General features: G+C 37.1%; 1 protein-coding gene across 1 annotated transcript; it reads right to left on the bottom strand.

Annotated features, from left to right (window-relative positions):
• Positions 1-1,495: 1,495 nt before the first annotated feature.
• Positions 1,496-16,364, bottom strand: LOC139936734 (ATP-binding cassette sub-family E member 1-like). Its single transcript, XM_071931636.1, has 16 exons — positions 16,290-16,364; positions 14,291-14,446; positions 13,486-13,571; positions 12,572-12,669; positions 11,761-11,878; positions 10,523-10,660; positions 9,546-9,615; positions 9,076-9,172; positions 7,780-7,869; positions 6,512-6,633; positions 6,171-6,320; positions 5,249-5,383; positions 4,403-4,572; positions 3,818-3,960; positions 3,304-3,426; positions 1,496-2,864 (listed from the first exon to the last, which is right to left on the bottom strand). The coding sequence occupies exons 2-16, from the start codon at positions 14,394-14,396 to the stop codon at positions 2,705-2,707; spliced, it is 1,806 nt and encodes a 601-aa protein (XP_071787737.1). The 5' UTR covers positions 14,397-14,446; positions 16,290-16,364; the 3' UTR covers positions 1,496-2,704.
• Positions 16,365-17,307: the final 943 nt, after the last annotated feature.

Here is a 17,307-nt window from a genome sequence, read left to right as displayed (position 1 = left end):
TTGCTCACACGTGCCTCGTGGGCGGAGCCTACTGGATCGGTCAATTACGCTTTGCGGAAAAGAAAAAATGATTGTAGCTTTTAAGTTTCAGAAAACACCCCAGTGTTTCAACATGTGAATTGACATACAGGTTTTTCATACTGAAAATATTTGAGTCATCAATTTTTTTTAAGTGTCTTTCAAATTTCTATCAAAAATTGACGGACAAGGCAGGTAAATTTAAACATAAGGTTTTGATGGAAATTTGAGTTTGATTTAAAAACAATTATTTTAAAAACATCTGATAAAATCAACTCAAATGGTTTCAGTGTAAGCCTGCATACACATTTGGTGTGGTTTGAGCGACTTGAAAAAACAAACATTGACAAAACTACTAACAGGACAGATGGAAAGTGGACCAACATTTTTGTGTTCCTGTAAATCCAACCGTAGATTTTTGATAATTTGATTACCTTAAAGAGAAAATATAAATCAAAATAATTAATGCTTTTCAAACTTTATAAAAAGTTACGCAGCACCGCGAGTTAAAACCCTCAAGTATAACTGAAAAGTATCTACGGCCTCAAGACAGCCCCCATCTTGGGCCGTTCAGTTAGTAAAGTGGACCCCAATTCGAATCCCACCAGGGGCACTATGTGGATTGGGTTTTCAGTCCCTACCTGACAGTATGTGTTTCCCTGGAATAACCATCTCATGTCTCCTCCCACATCTAAAACTGAAACTTCCTTCTTTGTCTTCACTCCATGTTTCTCGGCTAGTTTAGAACTAACATTTTTTTTTTTTAGAGTCCTCGGGTTCACAACCAAAATTGAAAAATTGAATGAAATGAAGTATTTTGAAACACATAGATTGTCGGTTATCTGCAGGACCTTAATTTGGTATAATACAAAGTATTTGGCACCCTTTCAGAATTAAAATACTTTGTTATTGTTAATTTTATTGTCGATATGAGCAGCATTGTTGCACACTTTTTGATGATGTACATGAATATTCAGATAGAATTTTGACAGCCCTCAACCATGATATTGAATGTTCTCATCTAAAAAGATGTGAGGGTTGATGCATCACCTGTTTAAAAAAGGTCAATCCGTTATGATCTACTAGATTTAAACAAAAGTAAACTACAAAGGCAAAATACACATAAAAACCTGTCAAAATGTCATCAAATAAGACGCAAACATTTATGATAAGACAAAACAGGCTTCATGTACATGTATTGTTTTTTTTTATAATAAAAAATTGCCTTCTGACGTTTGTTGCAACTACTTTTTCCCCACAAAATAGCTTAACTGTTGGGAGGGGATGGGGGAATGTGATCTTATTTTAACTTCATATCAACCTGTCAGACCCAATGGTGACTAAAGCCAGCATCAGGTCGACCTTGCGTCAACAAAAAACAACCCGAGCGTAAATGCGATAATTTTAAGACAATCTGAAACAGTCGCCGCTCGAAATATTTAAGAGTCGCAAAAATAGAACAATTTAAACTTGTACGGCGTGATCCCAACGGTCGGGAACCAATCGCAGGCGCACGATTTCTCAGTTGTCGTGACCAGAGTATATTTTGTCGGAAATGTCGTATTTGATTAGAAATAACTTATCTAGTTTAGCCTTCGGGTGTGAAAACCTGAGGCCGGCTTTAAATCAATTGTACCCTACCCTAATTGAGCCCTAATGGTGACTTTATTCAACCAAGATAGCACACACAAAAACACTAGCCAGAGCACAAATGCCATTTATTAAACAGAAATTGCAATGTTGACCTCTATACCCAAGCTCACTTTTGTAGGAAAGAGAAAGATCGGTAATTCTAGTATGGTAAATTACAATAAGGTTGCTATTTTCCAATCCCTTCAAACTGGAGTAGAAAGATCTGAAATGCAAAACACCTACAGAGGGCCATAGTCGAATATTAAAAAAGTGCTTGGATTTACAGAACAAACTGAGGAAACAAAGATCAAGAACTTGAACATTTATATACTGATTTATATGACTTTTGGACTAAATGAAAGGAAAATCAATAAATAAGACATTTTTTATCACGTAGTATCCTCTAAAATTAAATCTTCCAGGTAATAACAGAGTTTGCAAATTCCCGTTTGAACATAAGCTTTCTGTTGTGTAAGAATGTGTGCTTGTTGTCGAGAAAGGTTGTTTATATCGAAACAATTCAGTAAATAGAGCAGGAAGTAACACCCGATTCAGACAAGAACTCCACAGTCGCACCGAACCAAATACATAAGGAGCAACTCATGGTCGACCAAATAAAATTTTGGTTTCAGACAGGCAAACTTAACATAGGTTCGGCTCATGACGACAAGATGACGTCTCAAACCAAGATGCTCCAGTGTCATTTCGAACGACAGCAACAGTCAATCTTTTGACTGCAACAGTTATTCTTTCGCCTTCCCGCGCGCCCAGTCGCTTCTAACCGTTTCAGAATGTTGTCAAACTTTTCATGCTCTAAATACAAATTCAATCATTTAGAGCCTCTGTCTGAACTGGGTGTTTTGCCAAGCGCTGGTATTTATAATATTCAATTTTATAAGTCCACACCTTGACACCTTCCTTTTTTTTCCAAGTAGAGACACCAAGTCACTATTTATCTACACACTCCTTCATAAGGTTGCTTTGTAGAGCTTTATACGCATCCATTTTTAGTTTTGTCAAATTCCTCCGACTTTTTGGCCCTTTGACCTTTGACCTAGTCTTCCAAGAAGAAGAACTGACCACTCCTCTTCTGGTCAGTGTCTTTGACGGAGTTCATCTTATTGATGCGAGGCCTGAAGTTGTTGGGATCACGCCTGAACGTGATCTGAAGAGCCTTTAAGAAGCAGTTCATTCCGTGCAGGAGAGATTGAGGACTGGAATAAACAAAAAAAAAACAATGCAGAAATTTGTACATTTATTTCAACATTGGACTCTGATTTTACGTACTCATATTCAAAATACCATGTTCTTTTTCGCTTTCCTAGATTTGCGGTAATGCAATGAACAGAGGGATAATGCTCTGGGGAAATAAACTAAAGATTTCTTTAAGGTTATCAGTTTTTATAATGTTCTCATAACAACCACACATTGTCCTCCAGACATTTTAATAAATATAATTATGTATATGTCTTTTTTGTGTGTAATATTTCTTTATAAAATACTTGTTCTTGTAGATCCAAGTACTTCGTACTCAACTGTTGGACTCAGTACTCAGAAATCAGAGCTCAATTTCATAGAGCTGCTTAAGCACAAAATCAAGCTTAACACTTTTTTGCCAAGCACAAATTGATAAGAAGACTTTGGAGTACTTACGAATTGGCTCTTGTCTTGATAGAAGGCTGACCATCAAAGACAATGACACGATCAGCAAGGTAGGTAGCCATGATGAAATCGTGCTCAACGACAAATCCAGTCTTCTTGGCATGAAGGATAAACCTAGGATGAATAAAATTAAGCTCAGTATTGTGATTAAATTGCAGACCCATTTTTTGTTCTGCGTACAAACTCAAAGTCAAACATCTTCTCAACCCTGTACAAAATTCTGCCGACAAGATTACTTTAAAAATTTTGATAACACCAAAATTACCCATCATAACAAACGGGATGAATACGAACCAAGGAAAAATTGTAGGAAAACACCCATTGGGAAAACCACTGCAATCATTTAGTGACTAAAAAACCAAATCCACATACGAACTCTTGTTCGAAGGTGGGAATCAAACCGGGGTCCACAGAGGTAAAAGGCAGGGAAAGAAACCACTGAACCAACCTGATTCCCAAATTATTTCAACATAAGAATACCTGACCTATGACCTGGTATACTGACCTCTTGATGACCTTAGCGGCTATGAGACGCTGCTCAGAGTCCAGGTAGGCAGAGGGCTCGTCGATAAGGTAAACATCGGCTGGTTTACCGAGACAAAGCGTCAGGGCAACTCGCTGCAACTCTCCACCAGACAGGTTGGAAACCTAGAAACAGAAAACCATGAATGAATGAGACCATTCTTTCCTTTACTATTATTATCTATACCCCCACCAAACCTCATCAAGTACAGATTAATAAATTATTAAAAATATAGGTTTTCTCGGTCAATTTCGGAAAATGAGCAGCCAATTTAACCACCAGCCTATTCTATTTACCACAAAATTCTACTGAAAAGGGTCATTTGATTTCTTTTTAAGACTAGTCAACTGTACCTTTACGACATTCGATTAAACAAAATAATCATTAAATTTAACAATTCATCGAAGCTGCATTCAAATTCGCAGGATTTTTTTTGAGCTGAGGGTATTAGTTAGCATGGGCTGATTAAACATAGGGTGGTATCAGAGGAAGCATATTGGTCTGAATAAGTAACGACATGTTTATAAATCTTATTGGTAATCTCTGTTTCAAGACTTTGAGCCTCACCTCTTGATCAAAGATGCTCTCAATCTGAAGTGGTTTCATGACGTCAGCGATGAACTGTGGATGCACGTAAGCATCTCGGATCTTATCATGAAGAAGTTGTCTTACAGTCCCATGAGCTTTAGGACTGATCTTCTGTGGTTTGTAACTGATGTTAAGCTGTGGTACATCCTCTGTAGAGGAAAAATCAACAACTCAAATATAAAGATGTGCAACAAAATAACAGAAAGGCAAGTAGGATTTGAAACTTTGCATGGTGGAAGTATAATTTGGTGAGGTTTTTCGCGATGGCACCATTTGTAAATCTATTTTGAATAGTATTGGTTCTGAAAAGAATTGGGCCCAATTTCATGGCTCTGCTTACCTTAAGCACAGAATCGGCGCTTACGGAAGCAGGGAATTCTGTGCTCACGGCAAGCATATTTCACGGGTTAGCGGCGAATTTTGGCTTCTGCACGTGCGTACTCCGCGTTACTAGGCATTCTACGCTTACAAGGATAGCGCAGAATCGGGGAATCACGATCATAGGCATAGCATTCGGCGGTAAAGAGAGCCATGAAATTGGGCCCTGGTGGTTGACAACTCAACATTTTGATCAGTATGCTCTGATCATCTTCATGATGCCATGATGGTTCCTCAGATTCAATTTTTGAGGCATAAAAAACGCTATCTTCTTTCAAATTCATAACCACATTACTTCAAAGTGAAATGATTTTCAAAATAGTAAAATGGAAAGCTGCTGTACTTTTAACCGAATAATTTTTGTTGGCTATAATTTTGAGGAGTGATTACCAAACTATCTAAGAGAGCGCCCTCACAGGGTCATACCCAGTGCGCTGAGAAACCTACCTGAACCATCGTCTGGTCGAAGTCTCCCGGCCAGCATACGGATAAACGTCGTCTTGCCTGTTCCATTCTCCCCGAGCATGACCAAGATTTCGGAATCAGTAAACTCTCCAGGATCGATGTCAAGATGGAAGTCACCTGTTAGTATTTGTGAAAATAAAAAGTATTAAATTTTTTTAATAAACATTGACTTTTGACCTATTGACTTTACAATAATAATTATCATAACTAGGCCTACATTAATAAACACTTTTAATAAACATTGACTATTGACCTATTGACATTACAATAATAATTATCATAACTAGGCCTGCATTAATAAACTTTTTTGAAATTCCAATACCCCTACAGGTTATTGAGCTCTTAAAAATACACAAAAGCTACGAAGCATAATTTACTTTGAATGATAAACAATTTTAAATATAGATAACTCTGGCCAACTGGTACACACTGCTTGATTATGTAACCTATTTTCAGACCTCTCTTACTTTACATGTGGCGTCAAAGGTTACATAAAAATAATAATAACAAATAATAATTTATTGAATTTATTCTGCGCTCTCTCCAGGACCAGCCTGTTTGAGGGCGCATAACAGTAAAAGTGTCATTAGAAAATTATACAGAAACAGTTTTTAAAAAAGTATACCAGTAAAAATAATCAAAGCCTTATTATTGATTGACAAAACACAATAATACAGGTAAAACAAGGCAACTCAGGTACAATAAAGCATTTACAAACTTCAAAATAAAATATAAACTATAACAAACCGACAGATACAAAACTCACTGTGCATCACCAAATGCTTTTTTTAAAAGGACAGTTTTAAGTTGGGATTTAAAAAGTAGAATAGTGAGGTTGTCTGACATACAAAAAACAATGAATTTCCTGTCAAAATGGATTCTTTGAAGAGAAAGCATTCCTTACCTAACGTCTTAGACATCTTGGGGTATTTGTAGCGACACATCCTCTTGACCTCTTCATCATCTGCCGTCTCCGATACTTTGAAGACGAGAGAAGATTCTCTGAAGCGCAAATTCTCAGTCGGAACGAAGCCATCCAGGAATATATTAATACCTGTTCACAAAGAAAAACAACCACCAGAAAAAAAGTTCAGCCAGCTTCATTTGGTCTAAGGTACCTTCTCTGAAGGATTATTTCAAGAAAGTGTGTATGCCAGCATTTTTTTGTGTGTTGGTTTGAGGCCAATCAGAATAATCAATATTTAAAAATGTTCATCTTTTTTTTTTTCATTAAGAGGGGCCTACCTTCCCTGACACCAAAGGGCATAGTGACGACACCATAGACACCAGGCATTCCATACAGACAACAGATGAAATCAGAGAGGTAGTCCAGTACACTCAAATCGTGTTCTACCACGATGATGTACCTGTAACATACACAATTAAAGAGTCAACAGATTGTGTAAGTATAGCACGCCTTCAAACTTTATAGACCCCTTGCATATGATGTCACAAGACCCAAACAGTGTCCTCGCTGAGGTAAATGAAGACCTATCATTGGCCAAGAGTTGTGCGCGGCAAGTACACAAGTGTATACTTCAATTACTTGGCCTCAACGATGACGGCCAAAACAAAGGGTCCATCGGGACCATGGCGATGAATAAATAATAACGATAATACTAAATGTGTACATAGACCTTGTAACCTTTTTGCACAAGCAAAGTCCCAGTGTACATTCCAATCCCTTTACTGTAGGCAAGATACTACACATGCCATACGGGAAATTTACCATTTTCATGACATTGTTTTGGTGGGTTTTTTTCAGACCGGCGCCTTTGAATGTTTCACAGATATAGTGCGCCGTTAAAAAGTGATGTGATATTATTATTATTATTATAATTTCCACACAAATTCATGAAAAAGAACAGCTGTTTTTGTTTTGAGATGTGTCCCCTTTCTTCATATAAAAAGTTTACAAAACTTAGACAGTGCAATGTCCATAAAATATCAGATGGTCTGTGTACAAATCGTTCCTGCAGCAAGTCTAGGCTCAGTGGCTCTTTTTGAAACATAATAACAATAATATCGAAGTATTATATACATGTAGCGCATGTATCTACCAAACAAGGTACTCAAGGCACTGGGTGTATACAAACTTTCAGAAAGATAGGTTATTGTAGTGATGAATTCTGAGACCCAATTATGTAGCACCTTATAAGGGTTTAAAAAGTGCTACGGCGCATACAGCAGCCACAGCCAGGAACACCGGGGCGAACCCATTCTCGTTTCGAAAAGTGCACTGGGTTCTTTTACATGCGTTATGGGACCAACAGCTTTACATCCCATCCGAAGGACAAAGCAATGGTTAAGTGTCTTGCTTAAGGACACAAGTGTCGTGGCTGGGGATTCTAACCCACACTCTGCTGATCAGAAACACCAAAGTTTGAATTCGGTGCTCTTACCGCTCGGCCACGACACTTCCACATGTGATGATGAAACAGGTTTAGTTAACATAGTGCAGAATAGAAAATAATGATTAATTGATTCTGACGAAGTTCCAAACAGGTGCTTACTTGTCCAGATGGAGCAGCGATCGGATCGTAGAAGCGGCTTTGATACGTTGCTTGACGTCAAGGTAACTAGATGGCTCGTCAAACATGTAACTGTGAACAAGATCAAGAATTTGTTTAAATGGTTCAACTCTTTATTCAGTCACAAAGGAAGAATATTATTTGATTTTACCCTTACAGGTGGGTAAGCACTGTATAGTTAGTACTTTCCTGAGTATCATGTCTATTTTGTTCACAGAACTCAGGAAAGTACTGAGTATACAATGTTTACACACATCGGTGTATGGGTAAAAACCAAATAATGTTCTTTATCCCTGATGCAAATTTTACATCAACAAGTAAAGTCATCTGCATACATGAAAGAAGAAGCAATGAAGAGATAACATAAATAAATGTAATCAAAATATAATTAAAATATTATTATAAGCAAGAACCAAGCAAAGACGAAATTGGTCAATGCTGGACTCGAACCATGACTTGATTAAAACCTCAAACATCATTCATGCATGTATAAAAGAAGCAATCAAAAGTTAAAATAAGTAAAATGTATTCAAAAGAGATATAAAACATGATTATAAACAGGTAGCGAGCCAAGACAAAGTGGCCGAGACTTGACTCAAACTCCGACATGAAAAAAAGCTCAATCATCATGTACATGCATGTATAAAAGAAGCAATGAAAAGTTAAAATAAGTAAAATGTATTCAAAAGAGATATAAAACATGATTATAAACAGGTAGCGAGCCAAGACAAAGTGGCCGAGACTTGACTCGAACCCTGACCTAAATAAAACCTCAAACATCATGTATAAAACCTCAAACATCATGTATAAAATCAAGAATTAAAATCAGTCTATGTTCTCAAAGTAGATATAAAACATGATAAGAAACAGGTAGCGAGTAGAGACAAAAATTGGTCGAGACTGGACTCGAACCCCGACTTGAGTAAAACCTTGATCATTATTTACATACAGTCAAGAAAAAGCAATTATTTACAGTCAATAAAAAGCAATCAAGAGATGAAATGAATAAATTGAATCAGAATGTAAACACAATATAAGCAAGCAGGTAGCAAGTAAAGACAAAAACAAAATGGCTGAGACTGGACTCGAACCCTGATTTGAATAAAATCTTGAACATCACCTACATACATGTGAATTAGAAGTGATAGAGAGATAAAATGAATAAATGTAATCAATATACATAAAATAAGGTAACGAGCAAAGACTAAATTGGCCGACGCTGGACTCGAACCCTGACTTAAACAAAACTTGGGGGGGGGGGGCTGTTGTTCAACTTACATATCAGCCCTCTGTATACATACAACGGCACAAGCAAAACGCTGCAGCTCTCCACCAGATAGATCTTCCACATTTCGATTCCGTACTTTCATCAAATCTACAGAAAAACCAAAAAGTAAACCACAATGTTAATAACTAAGTATTGCCAATATTTGACAACTAAGGGATTGCATCTCTAAGTATGTTTTCCTGAATGTTTTAAAGGAACTTGTGGCTTCTGGTTAAAAATTTAACAGTTCCTATCGATTCTTATCCAAACTATGAGCAAATCTGTAAAAGCACCAACTCACTTTCCAGGATCGACCAGGATTAGAAATAGAACACTATAGCTATTCTTCACAGTCACAAAATAACAAACCACAGGCAAGGGGCAGCGTACAAAGCAAAATGTTTAACAAATTGTGGGGAAGTGAAAATAACATATTACATAATATAGGGTATTAAGTTAGTACAGTCATAACTTCTCTCACCAAGTTGTTGACAGATGTGCTCCTGAGTATCTGTCTCATCTTTTTTGTCTAGGAGTGACTGAACAGTACCCTGAAAGAAACCAAACAAATCAAGATGTAAACCATCTAAGAAAGACTTGACCCTGAACACTTATCGTGGAAGAGTAGGGGTTAACCCCTGTGTTTCTAACACAGTCTATCACTTGCAAAAAATAGTTAATGGCCTGACGTTTCGACCCTAGCAGAGTCTTTCTGTTTGTTGTGTTGTCATTTAGCCTTCGAGAAAGACTCTGCTAGGGTCGAAACGCCAGGCCATTAACTATTGTTTTGCATTTATACCCTCGGTCCATTTGGTTGGTAAGTTGTTTGCAACATCTAATTCTATTTTCTCACAGTCTATTACTTGTAACAACTTACAAATCCAGCAATATAATGGATCTTAATTTTGCATCGGGGATAAAGAATATAATTTGTTTTACCCTTACACCGATGTGTATTAAGCACTGTATTTTCCCAAGTTCTGTTGAAAAACCACCACAGACAAATCACTTGGATGGGACTCAAACCCAAGACCTTTAAATTGCTAAAGCTGATGTCTAGACCCTTGAATTAATCCGGCCGGTGGCTCGAGGAGGATTCAAACTGGATAGCAATGCAAAGGTCATGGGTTCTAATCCCACCCTCAGAATGTACCTGTAACTTAATTCTGTAAGATTTATAGAACTCAGTAAAGTACTGAGTATACAGTGCCGAGTACACATCAGTGTAAGGGTAAAAACAATATATATTCTCTTCAGCGGAAAAACACCTGGAAAGTTTGTCACTTCAACGCGGATTTGTTGTTTTCATGCAGCACGATTTCTATCTAATGAAACGCTGAAAACCGCAAATTCGCGGAAGAGTTACATGTCTGTTTATACTAAAAATGTATAATTCAAGAAAAATGTTTCATCCAAAAACTGAGAAAAAGCACACTTTTTAATCTGACATACTCTTACCTTGACTGCCTTGGGAATTTGATCGACATACTGAGGCTTAATGATGGCTTTAAGATTGTCCTCTAAGATTTTGGTGAAGTAGTTCTGAAGCTCGGAGCCTCGGAAGTAGATCAAGATTTTCTGCCACTCAGGTGCACCCTGTTCAACAAACAAAACTTTGATTTCACTTTTGGGTTTTAATCTTTTCTTTGTTAACAGTAAGGTTAAAGCCATTATACACTTTCGGTAAACAGTATTGTCCAAGTCCCACACTTCGTGTATCACAACTTATATATAAAATAACAATCCTGTGGAAATTTAGGCTCAATCGGACATCGGAGTCGGGAGAAAATAACGGGAAAACCCACTCCTGTTTTCGCGCGTTTCGCCGTGTCATGACATGTGTTTATAACAAATCCGTAATTCTCGTTAACGAGAATTTATATTGTTTTACCGTTTTCTCAAAAAGTAAAGCATTTCATGGACTAATATTTCAAGAGAAGTCTTTCACCATTACCTTCTGTAAACCCTGTAAATTATTTGTAAATCTGTGAACTTTTTTTTTTTTCCTGTACCGAAAGGGTCCAATGGCTTTAAAGGGAAGGTATACTTTTGGTAATCACTTTTAAATCTAGCTTTGGAAAGTGAAAAGCATTTTGAGAAGCATTTCACTTCGAAGTAATGTGGAGACGTCAAAAGATATATGTTTTTATGCCCAAAATTTGAATCTTTGATTGTGCATTGCCATAGGGATTATTTTCCAGCGTGGACAGATTTGCTACCGATTTTTTGCATAATCTAAAAAAATAGCGAAAATGAAATGTGCACATGACTCCAACTCATCATAATGTCTTTGGATTGAAATTTTAGTAAAGAGGATAAAGAAGGATTGGGGTGAAACTTTTAAAAAGTTTGAGTGATAATTGCATTTATATCTCAGAAAATAAGAAATGTTAACACTGTTTAAAAAACAAACAGAGATGCAACGGTAGGCCAGGGCCAAATTTCATAGTGCTGCTTAAGCAGAAAATACTGCGTAACAATTACTTGTCTGCTAAGCAGAAATGAGCAGGATGCCAGTCACAAATTGTACATGTACAATTTTGTGGTAACCATACTCTGGTTTGCATACTTTTGTTGTGCTTAGCTACTTTTTGTGCTTCAGTAGCTCTAAGAAATCTGGCCCTGGTGACCTTTTCTGAGATACCCCCCTTTTGAAGATGAAAAAAAACAGAGGAAATATCCTGAATAATACTCACATCAAAGAGGCCCAGGTTGGGCTTCAGTTTTCCAGCCAGGATCTTCAGAGCTGTTGATTTGCCGATTCCATTGGTTCCAACCAAACCCAACACCTCACCAGGTCTCGGTATCGGTAACCTGAAGGTGGAAGAACACAAGATTAACATGCTTTAAAGGCAGTGGACACTATTGGTAATTACTCAACAAAATTACTGGCATAAAACCTTTCTTGGTGACGAGTAATGGGGAGAGGTCGATGGTATAAAACATTGTGAGAAACGACTCCCTCTGAAGTGCCATAGTTTTGGAGAAAGAAGTAATTTTCCACGGATAAGATTTCAAGACCTCAGATTTAGAACTTGAGGTCTCGAAATCAACCATCTAAACGCACACAACTTCATGTGACAAGGGTTATTTTTCTTTCATTATTATCTCGCAACTCCGATGACCGATTGAGCTCAAATTTTCACAGGTTTGTTATTTTATGCATATGTTGAGATACACCAACTGTGAAGGCTAGTCTTTGACAATTACCAATAGTGTCCACTGCCTTTAATCATAGTAACAAATATTTTAATATTAAAATAATAATGAATATTTATATTGCCCATAATAAGCCGCTAAAAGCCCATGAAAAGAAAAGGACATTCAAATATAGAAAGGAGAAACAGACAAGAGGGAAGAGGGAACAGTAAGATGAAGGGAAAGCAAAGGAAAAAAAGACTGGAAGTCGGGAGAATACGGAAGTCGGGAGAATCTCATCTCTTCTGTAGGTTCCATCCCATTGATGACCTCTGACCTTGTGACCTCATACTTTAAATGACCTCTTACCTGTGTAACTTGAAGGAGTTTGCGCTGTATCGATGTGTGGTGTCCTTTTCAAGATTACTAGGTAGGTTAATGATGGTAACAGCCTCAAAGGGACATTTCTGTCAAAATTTCAAACAGAGTCATGGAAAGAGTTTAGTTTTAATGCAACTTGCTAGGAATGATTTTCAGTCGATTTGATCAACAAATTCAAATTCAAATCATAGGTCACTTTTTTTTTTTTTCAAGAAAGTTATCTGCTTTCATGTGAGGTAATGCATGAAAGAAATCAGCCAATAATGAATGTTAATTAAACAAAAGTTACTCATTTTTTTTTTTTTTAATATTGAAAAAATTATTCTCTTTAAAGGCACTGGACACTATTGGTAATTACTCAAAATAATTATTAGCATAAAAACTTACTTGGTAACGAGTAATGGGGAGAGGTTGATAGTATAAAACATATAAAACATTGTGAGAAACGGCTCCCTCTGAAGTGGAGTAGTTTTTGAGAAAGAAGTAATTTTCCACAAATTTAATTTTGAGACCTCAGATTTAGAATCTGAGGTCTCGAAATCAAGCATCTGAAAGCACACAACTTCGTGTGACAAGGGCATTTTTTCTTTCATTGTTATCTTGCAACTTCAACGACCGATTGAGCTCACATTTTCACAAGTTTGTTATTTTATGCATATGTTGAGATACACTAAGTGAGAAGACTGAAAAGTGAGAAGTCTTTGACAATTACTAATAGTGTCCAGTGTCTTTAAGCACCTTCATTACTTGCGCTATGCAAACTTTGGTATTAATATTATTGTTCAATCACATCCTATTGGATTTTTTACATTCTGATGATTTTGATTAAAAAAAAACAAGAACATAAGTCACTAATTTAAAGAAAATTAGCCAAAAAGTTTTTAAAAAATAAGTCAATTTACCTTAACACAGATACCACATCCTATACACAGTGGTTCAGATATGAATGCAATTTTATCAGAAGGCACTACCTCAATGCAGAGTTTACCTAAAATGCAACAGAGAAATTGATAAGTATTGTCCTAATTTTTTTTTAATGTGAAATAATAAATATTTCAATTAAGTTGTGTTTTAAACGCACTGGAAAATAATGTGTGATCGGTTTTTCACAATTTTCTCGTGTCCTAGACCAGATGGCAGATTGATCTCAATTTTCTAAGTATTTTATTGTGGACACTTTGGTAATTACTCAAAAAAATTGTTAGCATAAAAACTTACTTAGGAACAAGCAATGGAGAGCTGTTGATAGTGTAAAATATTATGAGAAACGGCTCCCTCTGATGTAACATAGTTCTTGAGAAAGAAGTAATTTCTCAGTAGAATTTTTGAATTTACTTCGAGACCTCAAGTGCGAGGTCTGGGAATCAGCATCTGAAAGCACACAACTTCATGTGACAGGAGTGTTTTTTTTCTTCCGTTATTATCTGGCAACTTTGACGACCAATTGAGTTTAGATTTTCACAGGCTTGTTATTTTGTGCATATGTTGAGATACACTAAGTGAGAAGAGTGGTCTTTGACAATTTAATTACCAAAGGTGCGCAGTGCCTTTTAAACATGATAACAACTTTGTTAACTGCCAAAGGCGCCAGTTTTCCCACTTTAAATGACTCAATGCGTACGTATGAAACAAACCTGTGAAAAGTTAGGCCCAATGAATTAAGCATTTTACTAAAGCTACATTTGTAATACACAAATAACAACCTACCCATTCTTACAACTGGACATGACTTCTTGCATTCCTGGCGACATCTTTTGGGTTTACATTTGTCGTTGCTGACAACGGCTATTCGAATTAGTTTTTTGTCTGACATTGTGGGTCAGTTTCAGTCTATCCACTTCCACAAGAATTTAGGTGTTTTTCCTGTTGCCAGAGAAAAAAAAGAGAATAAATCAGTCTATAGACAATGTGACCTCTGACGTCACGCGAAAATCATAACATGATTTGCGCGCATACCGCCGGGCAAAACCTTTGCGTATTGGCAGCCAGCTAGAAAGTGCATGTAATCTTACCATGACTACGTGTCTTTTTGCCCGGCGAAACATGATGTATATAGTGTTTTGTCAACAGAGGGCAGTTTGAATGTAAACATAGGTCACATCGTCTATAGTTGATAGGGTAATAAATATGGTAAGTTTGGTTCGCTGGCCAAATCTTGGATGTGCCACTTTGGTGGGCAATGTCACAGTGCATTATTCAGTGATGTGTGCATTTTAGGCGACCCGGCATAAACCTATTGCCCACCAAATAGTTGAGTGTGGCACAGTTGCCGCGTGTGACCTGCGTGCAAGGGGTCAATAGTTGTATTACCAACGTTTGGATCAAAGCATGGTGGTGTTTCTCATCTCACATAGGGTTTAACATTTGGGTCATACAACTCTACATTCTGATTGGAAATGGAAATTTTTGTCAGTCTCTGCAAGATTGTCATTTTTTCTCTTACTTTTTGTCTCTCAATGATGTTTCAGTGTTCTTAATTGATTCAGTTACACATAGAAGATCTTTAAAATGTATGTCAGTGTTTTTTAAAGTGGTTAAGTTGAGCAAATATGGGGAAAGTTTCTGTATCCTGTCATAATTTTTTTGTTTGATCTGAAATCAAATAGTATTTAATTTACTGAAATGAGGTATTCCTTTTTGTAAAAAGGGTGAACAAGTGGTGGCAGGATACGGAAAATTGTCTAAATACATGTATGGTCACTAGTAAAATTGCCAGGTGATTGCTAGAGGATCTCGTAAACCTTCAGTGTGCGATCATCAGATGGATGGATTCAATTTTTAACACAACTATTTTATTTAATTAACTAGTCCAAGTCCTGGTGGTAGTTGCGATAACGTAACCATGGAGATAGCGTAACCCAGCTGTCGAAAGGAGGGTTACGTTATCGCAACTATCCTGATACGTGGTAGACTATCACTCAGTTGAGGCGCAGTTTGTGCCCTTCTCCCAAACTTCCTTATAATCAAATTGAAGGATATTAGAAAAGGAAAGGTATTTCGATTGTGCGTAGTCCAATTATCCTATTATTACTAAAAAATGTTTCAGATTTTTCCAAAGGGCAAAAATACCCTGGCTGGAAATCAGACTAGGAAGGAAGAAATTATTATTTTGATAGAAAATCATAAACAATTCTTTTTTAGTTTTACGGAACATATCTATAATAGATCTTTATTCAACAAACAGTAACAACAACGGTGAGTTTCACTTCACTAATAATTATAAAATATAGGAATATAAACAACATATGATTTATATTATCGTTCAAGTTTATCCTGGATAACTTTCCGTATGGCGCCACCACCTTTTCACTCATTTTTACAAAAAGGGATATCTCATTGAGGTAAATTAGATACTATATTATTTCATATCGAATGAAAAAGTGGTGGCGCCATACGGAAACTTTTCCTTTATCCTGACTGCAGTGCCACTGTCTCTATTCCGACTGCACTGCAGTGCTACCCACAGTACCATCACACATGCCCACTCATGACTTCCAAGTTCCAGTCATGCCAGAATACGTACAGAGAGTACTCCGGCGCCGCGGTATATCATCTTGGATTCTTGCTTTTCATTCACGACGTATAGAAATGGGAACCAAAGACAGGAATCTCCCTTTAAATTACTCAAAATAACTATCTGATAAGTCAGACAATATTTAGTACAATAATAAGCATGACAAAGGAATCCAAACAGATAAATACTTACCTTGAAATCTACCGTATGGATTGAAGAACACAAACCAGAATGGCGGGTTTCACGACATGTACAACGTCAATTTCACATGTGTGTTGCAATTAGAAGGACGCCCTCTGTTGAACGACGACTGTCACTGCCATGTGTTATTGCGCAATACCGCATATCATTGTTTACATTACAACTCTGAAATTGTTTTCACTAATACAGATACTTGATGCATAAAAAAAAAACTTTTAGCTGAAATTTTACTAATTGAATTTCTCTCAACTATTTTATCCCCCCAACAAACATATTTCATGATTCATGATTCCATCACACAAAACTTGAGAGTTTTTATTTTATTTTATTACAAACAGAAGTTGAGTTTGTATAATGATACAACCATAGAGCAAGGATACAACCAGTGAAAATAAATATCACAAATATTACCCAATGGTCAGAGTTGCTATGAAACCCTGAAACCAAGGGACCCCAACAGCGCAGCTGTAATAGGCCTGAAGATTGTACCACTGTAGAGCGAAACATTGACAAAATGTCGGCTTCAGATTTGATGGAAGGGAAAGCCCCCCCAAAATAGGGAAAGCCAAGGCAATTAGTTAGACTGAAAACCAAGCCAAAATGCAAGGTGCCAGTCAGCAGGGTTCCAGCAAGGGTCACAGAGGGTAGAAAGGCAGGGAGAAAATATACCTGAACGCCCGCTGAGATACAGGAGCAATGATCAGCCGTCGATTTCACAAAACTCTTCCTAACTTAAGACTATAATCTTAGAACTTAAGACGAGTCCCAACCCTGCACTGTAGCATGCAGACCTTGAGATTAATCTTAAGTTAGGACGAGTCACTCTTCTTAACTTGAGATAAGACGAGTCCTAACTCTTTGTGAAACCGACGGCAGCATTAGTGTCAAAGGCACTGCTGCCGCACTTATTGAGTTCTCTTACTGAGATTCTTTTGGTCATCAAGAGATGGTGTAGAATTTCATGTAAGTGACCACTGGTTTCCCCCTCCCCACCTTCTCCCTCCTCTGC

Source organism: Asterias amurensis, chromosome 4 (genome assembly GCF_032118995.1).
Source record: "Asterias amurensis chromosome 4, ASM3211899v1".
In the NCBI taxonomy this organism is placed as follows: domain Eukaryota; kingdom Metazoa; phylum Echinodermata; class Asteroidea; order Forcipulatida; family Asteriidae; genus Asterias; species Asterias amurensis.
Note: the sequence above shows the minus strand (reverse complement) of the source record. Positions and strands in the feature narration are given on the sequence as shown.